Source organism: Macrotis lagotis, chromosome 3 (assembly GCF_037893015.1).
Source record: "Macrotis lagotis isolate mMagLag1 chromosome 3, bilby.v1.9.chrom.fasta, whole genome shotgun sequence".
In the NCBI taxonomy this organism is placed as follows: domain Eukaryota; kingdom Metazoa; phylum Chordata; class Mammalia; order Peramelemorphia; family Peramelidae; genus Macrotis; species Macrotis lagotis.
The window spans coordinates 9,257,304-9,273,765 of NC_133660.1; the positions used below are offsets into that span (position 1 = coordinate 9,257,304).

Below are 16,462 nucleotides of genomic sequence, written 5' to 3' on the forward strand. Positions count from 1 at the left end.
ATATCTCCAAAAATAGTAAATTCTGGATTTTATTGAATAATGGAACTTTCAAATACAATGATAAACCTAGATGTCTTCATACCAGTAAAGAAAAAGAAACCTACATCTTTTAGAAACTTAATGTAAAGACTTCATCCTAGACCTAGCTCCCTTCTGCCTCACTAGATCTGAATTCAAATCCTACCCCTATTTTAGAACTAGATGACCTTAACGTTCCTTAATGTCTTTGACCCCCAGTTTCCCCATATATAATGATAGCAATGCAACTTGGCCCACCTACCTCGTAGGATTGTTATAAGATACTCTGCAAACTTGGCTAAGCAATGATGTATGTTTGTATTGATTCAGCGGTCAGTCAAATAGGTGCCCATCATGGGCCAGGCCCTGTGCTAAGCAGCAGTTTTTGTCCTCCTTCTGTTCTAGTCTAGAGGGAGATGGTTCAACAGTGTGCTGCAGTTGTGCATGGGTGCATGCCCCAGCTGCATCTGCTGAGGGAAAGGTAGGCATCCTTGGTGCTGACTTTGGCTCTGCTCAGGGACCAGCAGAACTCACTGTCCAGTTTTGAAAATTGACAAACAACAGGATCTGATTTATTTTATTGATTGTCTAAATTTAAGAAATGTTGGAGAAAATTGTAATTATGCAGATTAAACTAAGAAGCATCATGGCTCTGTCCCTTACTATTTCTGTTACTGTGACCAAATCACTTAACTCTTTGTGAGAAAGGGGGATTATTGTCCCTGCCCACTCTTCCTACCCAGAATCTTGTGAGTAATCACTGTATATGAAAGCACTTTGAAAAAATTAAAGCTTTGGGGAAGTTAGGTGGCACAGTGGATAGAGCACCTGCCCTGGAGTCAGGAGTACCTGAGTTCAAATCCAGACTCAGACACTTAATAACTACCTAGGCATGTGGCCTTGGGCAAGCCACTTAACCCCATTTGCCTTGCCAAAAAGAAAACATTAAAGCTTTTTGTATATATTTGGCATTCTACAAACATACATTTACATGTGCATATATCAAGAATACATTATGAGAATGTTTCTTGATAGAGAGATTAGTATTAAGTATATTTAACTTATTCAGAGATTTTTCCCTAGACTACACACTGGAGAAATTTTTATCTCTAGACCTTACAGCCCAAACCAAGTGACATTCGTATCCTAGGTCCTCACTACACTGGAGCCAAGTCAACAAGCCTTTATTAAGAATCTACTGTGGGCCATACACTCTGCTCAGGCCTGGAATATATACATAGGATTTAATCATCATCATCAAATAGTCAATTAGAAAGTGAATACTAAATCCCACTGAATCATAGGCACTTTTTCTTCATCTTTCTACTTCCATATGTACAGAATTGGTTCAATATTTAGGAATCTGAGGCATGGACACTTGGTATTTTGAAAATGCAATGAGCAAGGATGAGGGTATCAGCTTTCAGTCATCAGTGTTCAGTGCATTTGTAACGGTGGATTATGGGAGTGTAGATAATCCTTAATAATGATAATAAGGCCAACATTTACATAGAGCTCTAAGGTTGGCAAAGTACTTTACATGGGTTTCTTGTATTTATAATGCATTTTAAGGTTCACAAAACACTTTTTCTATTTTGTTCTTCACATTGACCCTGTTAGATCAGTGTTAGTAATATTCCCATTTTACAAAAGAGGAAACTGAGGTAAAAAAGGTTTAAAATAATAATGGACTGACCAGATTCAAATACTGTCTTCCTGCCTCCAAGTCAGGAGTTATAATTATACCACCCAACTTCCTCATCTTGATTTTAATACATTTTTCTAGAACTGGAATCATTAATGATTTTTTTCCCATTTGATTTACTTTTCTAATTATTTAAGCTTCAGTTAATATTAATATTAGTTTGCATTCTTCCAAAGATGCATTAGGGTCAGTATTCAGAAAAAGGAGGAAAGGAAAGAGAGCTCGTGTAAGAAATGTCCTGGGATTAAGAAATTTGCTGTGACTAATCCGTGAAGCAGATAATCAATTGATAGAATTAAGGCTATCACTAAATTTTTATATCAAAGAGTATATCTAAGTGTTGGCAGAAAAGAGTGAAAATTAGCTTCTTTTTTCTTCCTGGCATCTTTTATTTCTCTGGAAAGCTAAAAATGTAAAGTCTCTGTGTGGCTGAACTTGTAAACACTTTCTTGAGTGTTTCAAGTTGAGAAGATCGCTATTCATGACTGTAATCATTTATTTGGTGTCCTTCGGCTCCTCTGGGGCAGCCGGGCACTGGGCTAGGCTCTGCGGCTACAAATGCAGTGAGCGGTTTTCTCTTTCAGACCTCAACTGGTGGATGCTGTGACATCTGCTCAGACCCCGGATGCTTTGGAAGCCGTACTAGAGTTTTTGAATTTCAAAAGTGAAAAAGATATTATTCTCCAAGAGAGATTTCTTTATGCCTGTGGTTTCGCCTCCCACCCCAATGAGGAGCTCCTGAAAGCTTTGCTTGTAAGTACAAGAGGACAGTGGGAAATTGTAGGAGTGTCAAAGGGACAGGGTGGGGGACAGTTCACTTAATGCAATCAAAGGATTGATACAAGTATTGAGGGATGAAATTAGACCTGAATTACTGTAAAATTATGTGACTTGATGTAATCATTGCTCTGATTGTTTATTTTCTCTAACATAACTTTTTATTAAAATTTCCTGGACTGTTTCATAAGGTTAGGGACTGGATCTATGATTTCAGGGTTATCGAGGTCTTTTTAGTGGCAAACCTCCCTCTGTGAGTTCAGGTCAGCACCTTCTCTGCAACTTATGTCTTAGAGATTTTCCCCAGAGGGGTTCTAACAGGTTTAATGAGGAGAAGACCCAGATCTGATATCTGCCTCTGGAGGTGGAGTTGGGAGGGCCCACTGAGAGTCAACATTTTTGCCCAACTCACCTAACATATCTTCTCTACAACAGCCTAGGAAAAATAAATCATAGTATGTCATCTACCCAGCCTAGGGCAGTTTAGGAAAACAGACCAAGAGGTCTGCAGACACAGGTTGACAGCAGAGGCAAAGGTAGGTAGCATCCTACTGCCCAGGGATTTGTTGGGGCTTAGACCGAACCCTAGACAGAAGCACCAGAGCAGGAAGGGCTCCCCAAAGCTAATCCTGCAAACAGGAGCAGGGGGTGCCAGCCGGTAGTTTTATCATCAGTTACCCAGGTCTAGATCACCAGGCAGAGCGGGAAAGTGTGAGGTCCTAGCTGTGTACGGGGCAAGGACCAAGATTCTGAAGTCTTAGCTGTGTGACACCGAGCCCACGAGCAGATTAGAGATTCACTTCTGCCTTTTAGCCTTGCACATAAGCCTGCATGGAATAACTATGTCAGGAAACCAAGACGCCCATTGTCTTGGAACCTATAGAATTTCCCGTGGAAGTATTCTACTGAAACTCAGCCACACACAATCCAACAGATTCCAACTGGAATAGGGGCTTACAGAGCTCATATCAAGAGGTCAGTAAACAAATCTCTCCCCAGATTGTACCCCCTTAGAAGCATCAGAAATTTTCAGACCTCCAGATAAGCTGTGAAAGTAGCAGAAGGACACAAAAAGATAAAAACTCAGGCCAGACATTTCTCCAGAAGGAAGCAGAGCCCAACATGAACATAAAGCTTGGACGAGGCTAGAAGAATGAATAATTGAAAAAGAACCTGACCCATAAATAGCTGCTATAATGACAGAGAAAGTAAAGACACAAAACACAGAAGACAATGATTTAAAAATATCTTCAAAGAAAAGTGCAAATTGATGATAAGCCCAAAAAGAATCCTTAGAAGAGTTTTTTAAAGGAGCAAAAATTAATTTAAAAACAAAATTAAGGGCAGATAGGTGGCGCAGTGGATAGAGCACTGGCCCTGGAGTCAGGAGTACCTGAGTTCAAATAAGACCTCAAACACTTAACAATTACCTAGCTGTGTGGCCTTGGGCAAGCCACTTAACCCCACTGCCTTGCAAAAACCTAAAAAACTAAGATAAAATTATAAGGGGAAATGGGGGGGGGAGGTAAATAATATCTATGCAATAAAATCATGAAAAGAGAATTAATAGCTTTGTAAAAGTGATATAAGCATTAAACCTGTTAGAACCCCTCTGGGGCAAATCTCTAAGACATAAATTGCAGAGAAGGTGCTGACCTGAACTCAGAGAGTGAGGTTTGTCACTAAAAAGACCTCACAACCCTGAAAAAATAGCTCCTTAAAATTTAGAATTTTACCAAGAGGCACAAAACTTTACTTTAAAAGATTGAAAAATTTTAAAATTATAATTGTCTAAAAGGAAACTAATAACTTTATGGGACAGCAAGAAAAAAATAAAACAAAGTTAAAAGACTGAAAGGAAGGAGAAAATGTGAAATATTCCAAAACAATTGACTTGGAAAATAGATTGAAGAAAGATCATTTAAGAATTACTGAACTACCTGAAAGCTATGACCAAAAAAAAGAGTCTAGACATTATTTTCCTTCCTTCTTCCTTCCTTCCTTCCTTCCTTCCTTCCTTCCTTCCTTCCTTCCCTTCCTTCCTTCCTTCCTTCCTTCCTTCCTTCTCTCTCCTCTCTCTCTCTCTCTCTCTCTCTCTCTCTCTCTCTCTCTCTCTCTCTCTCTCTCTCTCTCTCTCTCTCTCTCTTTCCCCCCCTTTCTCAGTCAGTTAAAGCTAAATGACTTGTACAACTAGAAAAGTATCAAAGGTTGAAGCTAAACTCAGGTCCTCCTGACTCCAGGGCTGGTGTGCTATCCACTGTACAACTTAGCTGCCCATAAACATTATATTTCAAGAAATTATAAAGGAAAGTTGCTCATATATCTTAGAACCTGAAGATAATGAAGACATCAAAAGAATCTACCAGTTGTCTCTTAAAAGAAAAACCTTAAGATATAAACACTTTGAGGAATAATAGCCAAAATCCAGAGCCCCCAAGTCAAAGAGAAAATACTAGAAGTAGCAAGAAAAAAAAAATTCAAGTGCTATAGAACCACTGACAGGGTCACAAAAGATCAGCAGCCACCAAAATAAAGAAAAAGAGGACTTTGGTATGTATGTTCTAAGAGGCAAAGGATTTAGGATTATAGCCAGGATAACCTACCCAGCAAAACTGAATTTAATCATGCTGGGGGAGGGAGAGAAGTGATATTCAATGAAGTAGAGGACTTTTAAGTATTCTTGATGAAAAAGCCAGAGTTGTAAAAAATATAACATTCAGACATAAGACTCAAGAAAAGGATAGGGGGCGGCTAGGTGGTGCAGTGGATAGAGCATGACCCTGGAGTCAGGAGGACCTGAGTTCAAATCTGGTCTCAGACACTTAATAATTACCTAGCTGTATGGCCTTGGGCAAGCCACTTAACCCCATTTGCCTCGCAAAAACATAAAAAAAAAGAATAAAAAAAAAGTAAATATGAGAGAGAAATCCTAAAGGACTAGACAAGATTAGACTGTTTACATTCTTCTATTACCTCTTAGAATGCCATCAGTTGTAGGGCTTTTATAGGGAATCTCATTAGACAGAGGGCCTGGGTGTGATATCATTTGGTTGGGATGATTTCAGAAGAAGAAAGGAAAGTTGTGAAGGAGGGATATACAGGGAGAGGTAAAGGAAGGAGAAGAAGAATGGGCAAGGAAGAGTTTGTAGAGAGAGGGGGAATTTGAGAGGAATTGGTTCAAGGATCCCTTCTCAGAACAATGTTTTTGCATGCAGAGAAGAAAATATATAGGATTACACAGGAAACTAATTATCAAAATACAATTATCAAGAAAAATTGAAATCCACAGACTTCATGGTAATAATTAATGATAATAATAATTAGCATTATAGCTCCTACTGCACAGGTACTTAAAAAAAAATATTATCTCAGTTGATCCTCACATGAGCACAACCCAGGAAGGTAGTCTATTATTATCCTCAAGGCAAAAAGAAGTTAAATGACTTGTCCAAGGTCTGTGTCTGAGGCCAGATTTGACCCCAACTCTTTCTGAGTCCAGGTGCAGCATGCTATCTACTGCTCCAACTAGGTGTTTCAAACCCCTCTTTTAAAGCAGATTGAGGGGCAGCTAGGTGGTGCAGTGGATAAAGCACTGGCCCTGGAGTCAGGAGTGCCTGGGTTCAAATCTGGTCTCAAACACTTAATAATTACCTAGCTGTGTGGCCTTGGGCAAGCCACTTAGCCCCATTTGCCTTACAAAAAAAAACCCTAAAATAAAAAAAAAAGCAGATTGAAAATAATCTAGTGTGGACTCAAACATCCAGTTTTAACCACAGCCAAATACTAAAATGGATTTGTGACTTCATCAGTTCAGGAGTTACCTCCAACGATGTCCACCCTGCACAGATTCTCCTCCTAGACTGTTCCAAGAAGACCCACTAATGTGCCATGGGGTGGGGCGAGTTTAGGGCCTTCCCTGCTTTCAGCAGAGACCCCCAGGATTATCTCTTGCTCCTACCACACAGCCAGCTCATTTACTGAATCATTCACACATTTGTGATAATGTCTTTTATTCTTCTCCTTCCTAATTCCTTTTTTGCAATTAACAGTGCCCTTGATCACCATTCATTTTCAGTTCTTCAGACATTATCATATTCCTTCACTGACCATCATAAAAGGCATAATTAAGGAGAAGATATAGATTTAATTCAGTAAAGTCCACTCAGTGGAAATGGTGCTGCCATATTGGTCATTTTATCTCATATCTCTCAGCAAGTCAAGGTATAAAATAAATTTCAGGGCCACAACTAGCAATTTCTGTGCCCAGGGCAAGGCTTCAAAATGTGTTCTTCCATGTATCAACAAAAATATGCCCCCAAATAACTTTTTAAAACAGATTAGGTTGGGGAGACAGAGAGACCTTGGGGAGATAACTTGTACCTGGTTGCATAAGGCCCTCTGTAGGGGACTCTAGTCCTTTAGAAGAGACCAAGACCTGAGGACTTTCATTACTGTGGGAGGGGAATAGGGAAGTGATGGGTCAAGAAGAAGCCCATCTGGGTGAGCCACCCTAGAGAGAAAAATACACATCATCTGGTATTATTGTATTTTCACCAATTTTTTCTTACTGGGTTCTAATCTCAGCTATTTCCATCTCCTGAAGGAAAGTCAAGGCTATCTAGCAAAAGTGATTTCCGGACTTTGTGACCCTGGAGCAAAGCACCAGCTGCCAGATCCTAGTTATGGCTCTGGAAAATGTATCCCGATGCTAACACCAGTATTTAGAAACAATAAAAAACATTTGATTCAGACAGTAGAATATATATTTCTCTGCCTACTGATGTACTGCAGAAAAATTTAAATGTATCAGTAACATCTATTTCCATTTGGCTAACAGAAGACATTCAAGGGCCCCATTGGAAGCAATGACATCAGAGAAACGGTCATCATCATCACTGGCGCGCTCATCAGGAAACTGTGCCAGAATGAAGCCTGCAAAGCCCCAGTAAGTGACAGTCATTTTGCTGCTTTCTTTTCAATCATCCAGCTAGTGGTTCTTTTAGATTGAGGGCTAGGCGATGTCACCTAGATCTTTAGGGCCTTAAGTATAGTGTTAGTCTTGAATATAGAAAAGGTTCAAGAGAATCCCTGAGGGCAGAAGGCAACCCACTGTCAATTTTTCTTTCACAATGGAAATCTTTTTTAGTTACTCTTAATTATTTATAAGTTAAAGGCATCTTTGAGATATGCATTTTGATTTCACTTGATAAAATGATTTGCTTGAGAAATTTGTCAACTTTCTGCATATTCACTTTTTAAAAATTAAAGTTTTACTGATTCCTCTTGTTTTTAAATCATAACCATTTCTGAATTCAGTGCATCCCCTCCCCCGCCCCACATATACATGTCTATCCTATGAGCCTCTTATTTTAAAAAAAGGAAAACCCCTAGACAAAGCTAAATGACACATTGAGTATGCCTGAAAGCCTTGTCTCTCCACCATGACCACTGGTTCAACAAAAGGAGAGAGGTTCATTTCCTCTTCTCTTCTTAAGAGCCAACTTTAGTCAGGACACTTATTTGGTGCTTGGGCTTTTGTTTACATTTTTGTCATTGGGCATCTTTTTTTCTTGCTCTTGTTTATTTGACTATAAATCAGTTCATATAAGTATTTCTATAGTTATCTGAATTCTTCATATTCATTTTTAATTTAGTTTTAATAATATTCCATTTTATTTATATGCCACAGTTTGTTTACTATTACCCAGCTGTTGGAGACTCACCCTTAAATTTTTTTTTTCTAATACAGAAAAGTATGCTATGAATATTTAATTACATTTGGGATTCTTTTTCCTTACTCTTTGTCCTCCTTAGGATATTCAGCCATGTTGTGGGATCAAGGTGTAGAGACAGTGCCATTTTCACATAATTACAAATTGTTCCAAAATATTTAGAATGATTCATCTTTTCACAGTCTTCCAATATTACCTGTTTCTATCTTGGGTTTTTTTCATCTTTGGCAATTTGCTGGGTGTGAAGTGAAACCTCAATGTTATTTTAATTTTAATTTTTCTGATTTTCATGACACATTGGGAATAGCTCTTGGACTTACAAGTTTGGGTTAGTTCCCTATGTATGGGATATTAGGTGTTTACTAATAATAAGAAGACTCCCCCCCACCCCAATTGCCAGTGCTTCTTATCCTTGCCACATCAGTGTTGTTCATATGAAAGTTTTTTAAATTTTATATATTCTAAAATGGTCTCTGCCCTCTTTTATGAGATCCCCCATCCCTTGAGAGCAAACAAACAAGATGCTGTCTTCCCTTCTCCTCTATTTTTTTTTATGATGAGAACTTTTTAATTCTAATCTCTGTGTTCTTTTTGTTTGTTTGTTTGTTTGTTTGTTTGCAAGACAATGGGGTTAAGTGGCTTGTGTCTGAGGCTGGATTTGAACTCAGGTCCTCCTGACTCCAGGGCCGGTGCTCAATATACTGTGCCACTCAAATCTCTGTGTTCTTTTAAGAAAACACAGGCAGACACAGGCAGCTCCCTTCTGAGGATGATAGGAAAGGAGAAAGGCCAGCTGATCAACATCAAACAAAACTGTGCAGATATGAGTTTATGAAAACATATGCTTTTTGGGGAGGCTAGGTGGCACAGTGGATAGAGCACCGGCCCTGGAGTCAGGAGGACCTGAGTTCAAATCCAGCCTCAGACACTTAATAATCACCTAGCTGTGTGACCTTGGGCAAGCCACTTAACCCCGTTTGCCTTGCAAAAAAAAACCCTAAAAAAAAATGAAAGATATGCTTTTCCTCTCTGTCAGCTAAAGCTAAAGTCTTGTCCACACTCTTCTCTTTAGGCAGTGGCTGAAGCCAAGAAGCTGATCATGGGAGGCCTTGAAAAAGCAGACAAAAAGGAAGACATTAAGATGTATTTGTTAGCTCTGAAGAATGCTCTTCTTCCCGATGCCATCCCCTTGCTGCTGAAATTTGTGGAGTCTGATGACGGGCCCATCAGCCACCTGGCTGCAACAACACTTCAGAGATATGACAGCTCGTTCATCACTAATGAGGTAAGATTTGCCGGAGGGTTCCCAAAATTCCCAAAAGCCATTATTAACTGGTCAACTCCAATGGCTCCCCATCACACTGGGGATCAGAGACCAACTGCTCTGTCACAAGGGAGCTCTCGCCCACCTTGCCAGGCTGAGGTCCAGTCAGACTCTCCTCTCTTCTGCACATCTCCCTTCCCATCGCCTTCACAGAGATACACTGGGGCCCCTTGCCTGGTGTGCCTACATTTTTCACTCTGCCCTTCCTTCAGAGCTGATGTCACCTTGTACTTTCCTGATATCGCCGCTGCTTGGGACTTCCTCGAGTACTTTTATTAGGTAGCATTTATTTTATCTACTTTTATTTCTGTACGTATTGTTTCCCTGAGTAGAATAGGAGTTCTTGAGAGCACAATTTCCTTTTTGTCCTCATATCACCAACTTCCAGCATAATGCCTGGCACATGGCAGGCCCTTTTGAAATGTTTGTGGAATGACTGAATTTTTTAGAATTTTTTTATTTAAAGGGCAGTGGGGTTAAGTGACTTGCCCAAGGTCAGACAACTGGGTAATTATTAAGTGCCTGAGGTTGCATTTTGAATTCAAGTCCTCCTGACTCCAGGGCTGCAGCTCTATCCACTGCACCACCTAACCACCCTGGAGAGATTGAATTTAAGTGAAACGCAAACCACCCTCACTTGGTTCAACTGAATTGACTCAAAATAATATTCTATTCTGTTATCATAGACAGCTCTAACAGTGACTTTGGGACTCTCCTGATATTGGTTTTCATGTTTGTAATTGTCTCTTCGTCCAACCACCAACATAGGCACAGCCACAGACCTTGGCACCACATTGTACCTGTACCCTGCCACCTGATCCTGAGCACAGAACTCAGGGGTTTATGTGGAGGTGTTTCCAGGGGTTCCCACTTTCCAGTGTCCCTGGAAGAATAGGCTGACTTGAAGACTAGGCTGGACATTAAAAGAATGCATAATATTTTTTTAAAAGGAATGATTAATTTGGTTCCATTTAACAAACATTCTTTAGCTCCTCCTATGTATTTGGCACAGAAGTAGCCCCTGTCTACAGGGAACTTTCCTTCTACTGTGAATACAACTTGTGTCCATCTAAGTAAATAACTCAACACATAACAACGTCAGGGGATGGGAAGGAGCACTGACCTCTCTCAGCTCTTCCTCCTTGCCCTCTCCTTTCATATGCAACCCTCTCATCCACCTCTCTGCCCAAGGAGCTGCACCCCTTCGCCACTGCCCTGAGTGGTCACCATAGGCGTAGCTCCTCCCCTCCCCTCTCCAGCCAGCACACACGACCTGGTCCTCAAGGAGCTTCAGGGTCTCTGGGATAAAATGCACATAACTTTGTTATTTGTTCATCTAGACTAGACAAATTCTGTATTCTTGGCTAATTGACCTAGTGGCTGGCCTGCTTCATGAATCCACACATCTTTCAGAATCTCAAAGGGATAGCCATAATTGGAATCAGGGGAGGAGAAGAACCATTTCATCCTTTGGGATAATGGGGAATGGCATGGAGGTGATTTGAAGTATAGAACTTGGGGGAGGAGGGTTAAGATGGATAGTATTCATATTTTTTCAGTAATGAATGTGCCAAGATCAACTGTTGAGATTAGAGGGGAAAGGAGGATGTTATAGATGAGGAGAGAAGTTTTGACAGTGCTGTGAGGAGGGTGATGGTCAACGCAGGAAGAGTAAAAGGAATATGTAGCAGTGCGGGCCCAATGAGATTAAACAATAGAACTTTGGAGGTCTAATCGGGGAAGTAGCATGTCCTGGTAGTGGAGAAATCCAGGGTTGACTTGTAGACAGGAATGAGTTTGATAGAACAAGGAGGCAAGTGCTCAAGGGTAGAAGACAGGTTTGAACTATTTAGCTAGAGGGTCATGATTCTGAAGAGAAGAAAATGCCCCAGGAAAAGTAGAGAAGGGTGCAGGGCTGGAGTCCACTACCGTTTATTGATCATTGACCGGATGTCAGATGAAGAAGCACAGGGAAGGATGAAAAGATAGGATGTTGGGCTCAGCAGAAGTTTCAGAACTGTGCATTATGGATGCCATGTTTGACTAAAGTAGAACTGATTGTAGAAGGGGATCATGTAGATGAACTGGGAACAAAGAACAGTTGGGGGCAGACCAGTGTGGACACTATATGCAGGGATTGAAAAGAGGAGAATGGTCGGGGTCCAGCAGGTAACTCTCCCTCAGAGCTGGCCAGAATGGTCTGCCTGGATGGAGTGGGCCCCAGAGGGAGAAAGGATGGAAGGGCAAAGACCCAGCAGCGGAGATGAGGGGCACACGTGGAGAGGACAGAGCAGCAGAAGCAGGATGGACCCGGAGGGTGGTGAGAGAGCCGAGAGAGGCAGTGGGGGGACCTGGGGGTCTTCCAGCTGGACCCCAGGACTCTGAATGGGTGAGAGCAGTTATCAGCCAGCGGTGCGGGTGCTCTGGAACCCACGCACACCTCTGCTGAGCATGCAGCCTTCACGGTGAGCCTTCTGCTTCAGAAACTAGCCAGCGCTGCAAGGCAGGGCTTCTAGCTTGATTGTCTCGACTTAAAAATGTTAATAACAAATTATCCACAAATGTATATTCTACATCCTTCTCCCCTGGAGAGCCAGTTGTTACCCATTTATCAATAATACACCCTTCGCAGTAGCATTCATTAGTAGCTGTATCTCAAACCTCAGCTCAGACAAGATTTAATTATCATTTCCTAAACAACAGGTAAAAGAAGGTAGGGGTAGCCAAGAGTCCCAGTCCTGGGTAAGAAGCCTGATGGCCAGAGTGATGCCTGGGGTCCTGGTAGTAAGGGTCAGAGAAAAGAAAATCCTGTGTCTGTGGCACCACTGGCTTTAGAGCGCCAAGCTGCTGCTGGTCAGTTCTCTAGACACCTGACCAGGTCCCAGATCTAAAAGGATTTGTTCTTTCTCCCCTAGAATGTGGGGTGGGAGTCAGGTTCTGCGACAAAAAACTGAGGCTGGAGGGGAGAGACCTGGGAGTGGGCTCTGACTTATGGGGGGCCTCGATCCAGGATTGACTCTGCCCTGATCAGGGTTGCAGAAGCTGGGGAAAAAGATACAATTACAGAACAAGGAGAATTAGCAGGGACATTTTCCCTACATTTCTATAAAATGACCACACTAATTCCTGTCCATCAAGGCAGAGAGTTGATGAAAGTTGTATAGAGTCTAGACTTGGAGATGTCCATTGTGCTTGCTCAGAAGTCCTTTCTGGGCTCTTGGTCATTGCTTGACCAAATTATGGGAACTGCCAGGTGTGGGATAAGTGGGATGCTGCTGGGTATTCCTGCAGCTCAGGTCCTGGACCTTCACCCCACCTCCTCTGCCGCCCGCCTCCCCTGCCCTGGCCTTCCCTGCCCCCCCCCAGCCTCTGATCTCAGTGTTGGGCCACACATAAGTCTGAGGGTCCAGTCTGAGGAATGAGGGGGTCCAGCTTTAAGCTGGTAGCAGGTGCTCAGCTTCGAAGCCTCGGTCTACAGCATTGTAGAGAGGTTTACCTGTCTGATCCTCAAATCAGCTCTGGCTGTCAGACAGATACTGTTTGAATTCCCATTTTATAGATGAAGAAACTCCATTTCCCAAAGGTTTATCGAGGTAAGAGCTGTACTCTGGGAAACTGGGCCATGAGCAACCTCTGCACCTCAAATGCTTGTTGAACTAATAATCATAGCTGGTGTTAAATAGTGCTCTCGGGTTTGTAAAGCAGTTTACACACAGTTATTTCATTTAATGTTTACAATAATCTTATGAATGTCCCCATTTTACAAATGAGGACACTGAAGCTGAGACGTCAAGTAATTTGTCCGGGGTAGCACAGCTGGTAAATGTCTGAGGCAGGCTTTGACCTCAGGGCTATCCTGACTGTGCCAGGTACTTTATCCATTGCATCACCTAACTGCTTCTCAAAAACAAACAAACAAAACCCCATGATTTGTGAGCACAAAATGCTGCATTCATTCAGGATAAATTTTCGATGGTGACTTGGGGTGGGAAGGATAAAAGGCAAGGAAGGAAGGCCAGAAAGCATCATTTAAGAATTGTGCCAGGGAACTGGTGTGAAACACCAGTCTGGCCAGAGCTCCCTTGCTGCCCTCCAGCCTGAGTGCCAAAGAGCCAGGTCTGCCCTGACTAAAATGGACCCCTCCTGTACCCAGGTGAAGATCGTCATGAACAGGATTTACCACCAGAATCGGAAGGTCCATGAAAAAACAGTGCGCACCACCGCAGCCACCATCATCCTGAAGAATAACCCATCTTACATGGAAGTCAAAAACCTCCTGCTTTCTATTGGCGAGCTCCCCAAAGAAATGAACAAATACATGCTCTCTATGATCCAGGACATTCTGCGCTTTCAGTCACCTGCAAGGTAAAGCATCCCTGCCTTTGTCTATCTGGAGAAGCAGAAGCCTCCACTCCGCTCCTGCCACCCCCCCCCCCATCCCTGCCACGCTCCTGCACACACACGAAACCAGGGTGGTTAAGTAAAGCCCAAGGCCATACCAAAAGCATATGTCAGAGGCAGGATTTGAACTCAGGTCCTCTACGTTTCAAAGGCCACTCCCTATCACTCTACCAATATCCTAGACTACTTCTACCTTGGTACATCTTCCACACAAAGAGGCCAATAACCCTACACTCATTTTCCTTATACAAGGTGTAACCTGCTAATGGGATGCAGCCACCAAATCAATCTCAGCAGGCTCCACTTCTGGATACCGCCTCATAACTCTCATTTTTGCAATGAATTTATTTCCACATGTTCAAGGAATAGAAGTTAGCTCTAATAGGAACTTTTCTACAGCCTCTTCTTTTTTCTTAAAATAGGATGGAGAAGATTTAGTCTTTCTCTCAACTCTGCCTCCTCCAATCCCGGCCAAATTTAACTTGGAAAAGAACCGTCGTGTTACCAACTGAAACACAAGCTTTTTCTTTCTGTCTATTGCAGCAAAATGGTCCGTCGAGTCTTGAAGGAAATGGTTGCTCACAATTATGACCGTTTCTCTAAAAGTGGCTCCTCCTCTGCCTACACCGGCTATGTGGATCGTATGTAACTGGACAAAGGGTCCTCATATTTTCCTCCCCCACCCCCACCCCATCTTACATATTTGTTTTCTATATGTATGTGAGTCATCATTACTAACTTACAACCTGAATTTTTGTTGCTATTAGGTGATTCTCATTCAGCTTCCACCTACAGCCTTGATATTCTCTACTCGGGCTCTGGTATTTTAAGAAGAAGTAACCTGAACATCTTGCAGCACTTGGAGAATACTTATCTTCAAGCTAGCCAGGTAATTCTTAATTCCATGTGGAGAATTCTCATTTCACTAAACAAACAAAAAAGTGAACTGGGAGCAAAATTTACTGAAGGTGAACTCTATGAAAACTAATTTTAATATTGATTTTGGTTTAAGACATAGTAGAATTTTCTTCATGAGACTGATGATGACATCAGAAAATGTACTAGATTTCCTATTAAATTAGGAACCTAAAATAGAGTTCCTATTAAAATAGGAACCTAAAATAGAGTTCCTATTAAAATAGGAACCTATAAAACCATTCATGACCAGATTCACAACACATGCTTTGTTCCCTTTGTCCTTCACCTTTCTCATAAAAGTTTTATTTGATCTACTACTGTCATTCCCCTAGAACCACAAGTCATAATTCTTTGGATGTTTCCCCTCCCAAGAGTACCAAACTTTCCTGGACTGACTAATTTAAAAAGTAAAAAAAAAAAAGTTAACTTAAGACTTTAAAAGTCTAAAAAGTCAGAAGTGTTCTTTTTAAGTCATTTCTAGAGATGAAAAGAACAGAACTTAGCACTTGATGAATGACCAATTTCCAGACCTTTTAGCCTTATCCCCCACAAAAAAAGTGTTCTTTCCATTGTCCAAAATAGTACTGATGGAACATACCTCCTTGTAAAGTTAAGCATGTATTGTCCCCTACAAATCAAGTTAGAGTACTTTTCACAGAGACCATTGTGGCAGCATTCACAAAGAATCCTGCAAGTTGTATTGCTCTCCCAGGATGTAGACCTGCCATAGCTAGTAGACTGAGAGAGTACACTCATTTCTAAATAAAAGATGGTACAGTTTTAGCAAGCAGACAGCATTTTACAAAATGCACTTCATGTCCTAGAGCTAGCAAAGACCTCTAACCCAACAAAAAGTAAAAGGAAATCAAGTTTCTCCACTCAGAGAGAAAATCTGGACAGAACTCCCATAGGACCCTAGCAGGCCTACCTCTTCCTTTAGGATACCTGGATCCTCACAAAGACCTATTGTAAACCTTCCAGGTGATATTTCCCCAGTATCTTTGTAGCATTTAAGGGACCCAACTGGGGTTCACTTCTCCAGCAATCTAACTCATGAAACTGAATGCTGTTTCCTAGACTTGATTTCATTTAATTAATTTTAATTTAATCATCTTCTAAGGGAAACTACAATTGTGTAAGCATCATAGCTATGAATTCAGTAGCCACATTGTGACCTACAGTACAAGGCACGTGATCTTTGCTCCACAGTGTAGATTAAAGCACCTTCTCATCGTGCCTAGTTCTTTTCTTTGTTCTTTATTTCTTTTTGTGGGGATATCTCAGAGGCCTTTCTCCAGACCAGGTGGTCTTAACCTGCAGGATTCAGACCCCATGATAGCTTTGAGGAGGATCTATGAAGCTGGATAGGGAAAAAATCATCTTTATTTTTATTAATGTCTAACTGAAATTTAACATTTCCCCCAATTATTTAAGCATATTCTTCTGAAAAAGGTTTCAGGATGCCAAGGTGTCACAAATAAGGCTAAGATTTTATCTTTTCCTCTAGGTGCTTGACAAGTCATCTAACTGCTAACTGCCAGGGCCCATGTCACCATGTCACCCCTAGGCAACCAGGCCATGAATACT

General features: G+C 41.5%; 1 protein-coding gene across 1 annotated transcript in view; it reads left to right on the forward strand.

Moving 5' to 3' along the window:
* The window catches only part of MTTP (microsomal triglyceride transfer protein), a 61,659-nt gene that overhangs the window by 30,093 nt on the left and 15,104 nt on the right, over positions 1–16,462 (forward strand). Inside the window, exons 9-14 of the mRNA XM_074228098.1 lie at positions 2,308–2,476; positions 7,338–7,445; positions 9,305–9,517; positions 13,710–13,921; positions 14,501–14,598; positions 14,725–14,846. Of these exons, the coding sequence (XP_074084199.1) occupies positions 2,308–2,476; positions 7,338–7,445; positions 9,305–9,517; positions 13,710–13,921; positions 14,501–14,598; positions 14,725–14,846 (922 nt within the window). The remainder of the gene's footprint in view (positions 1–2,307; positions 2,477–7,337; positions 7,446–9,304; positions 9,518–13,709; positions 13,922–14,500; positions 14,599–14,724; positions 14,847–16,462) is intronic.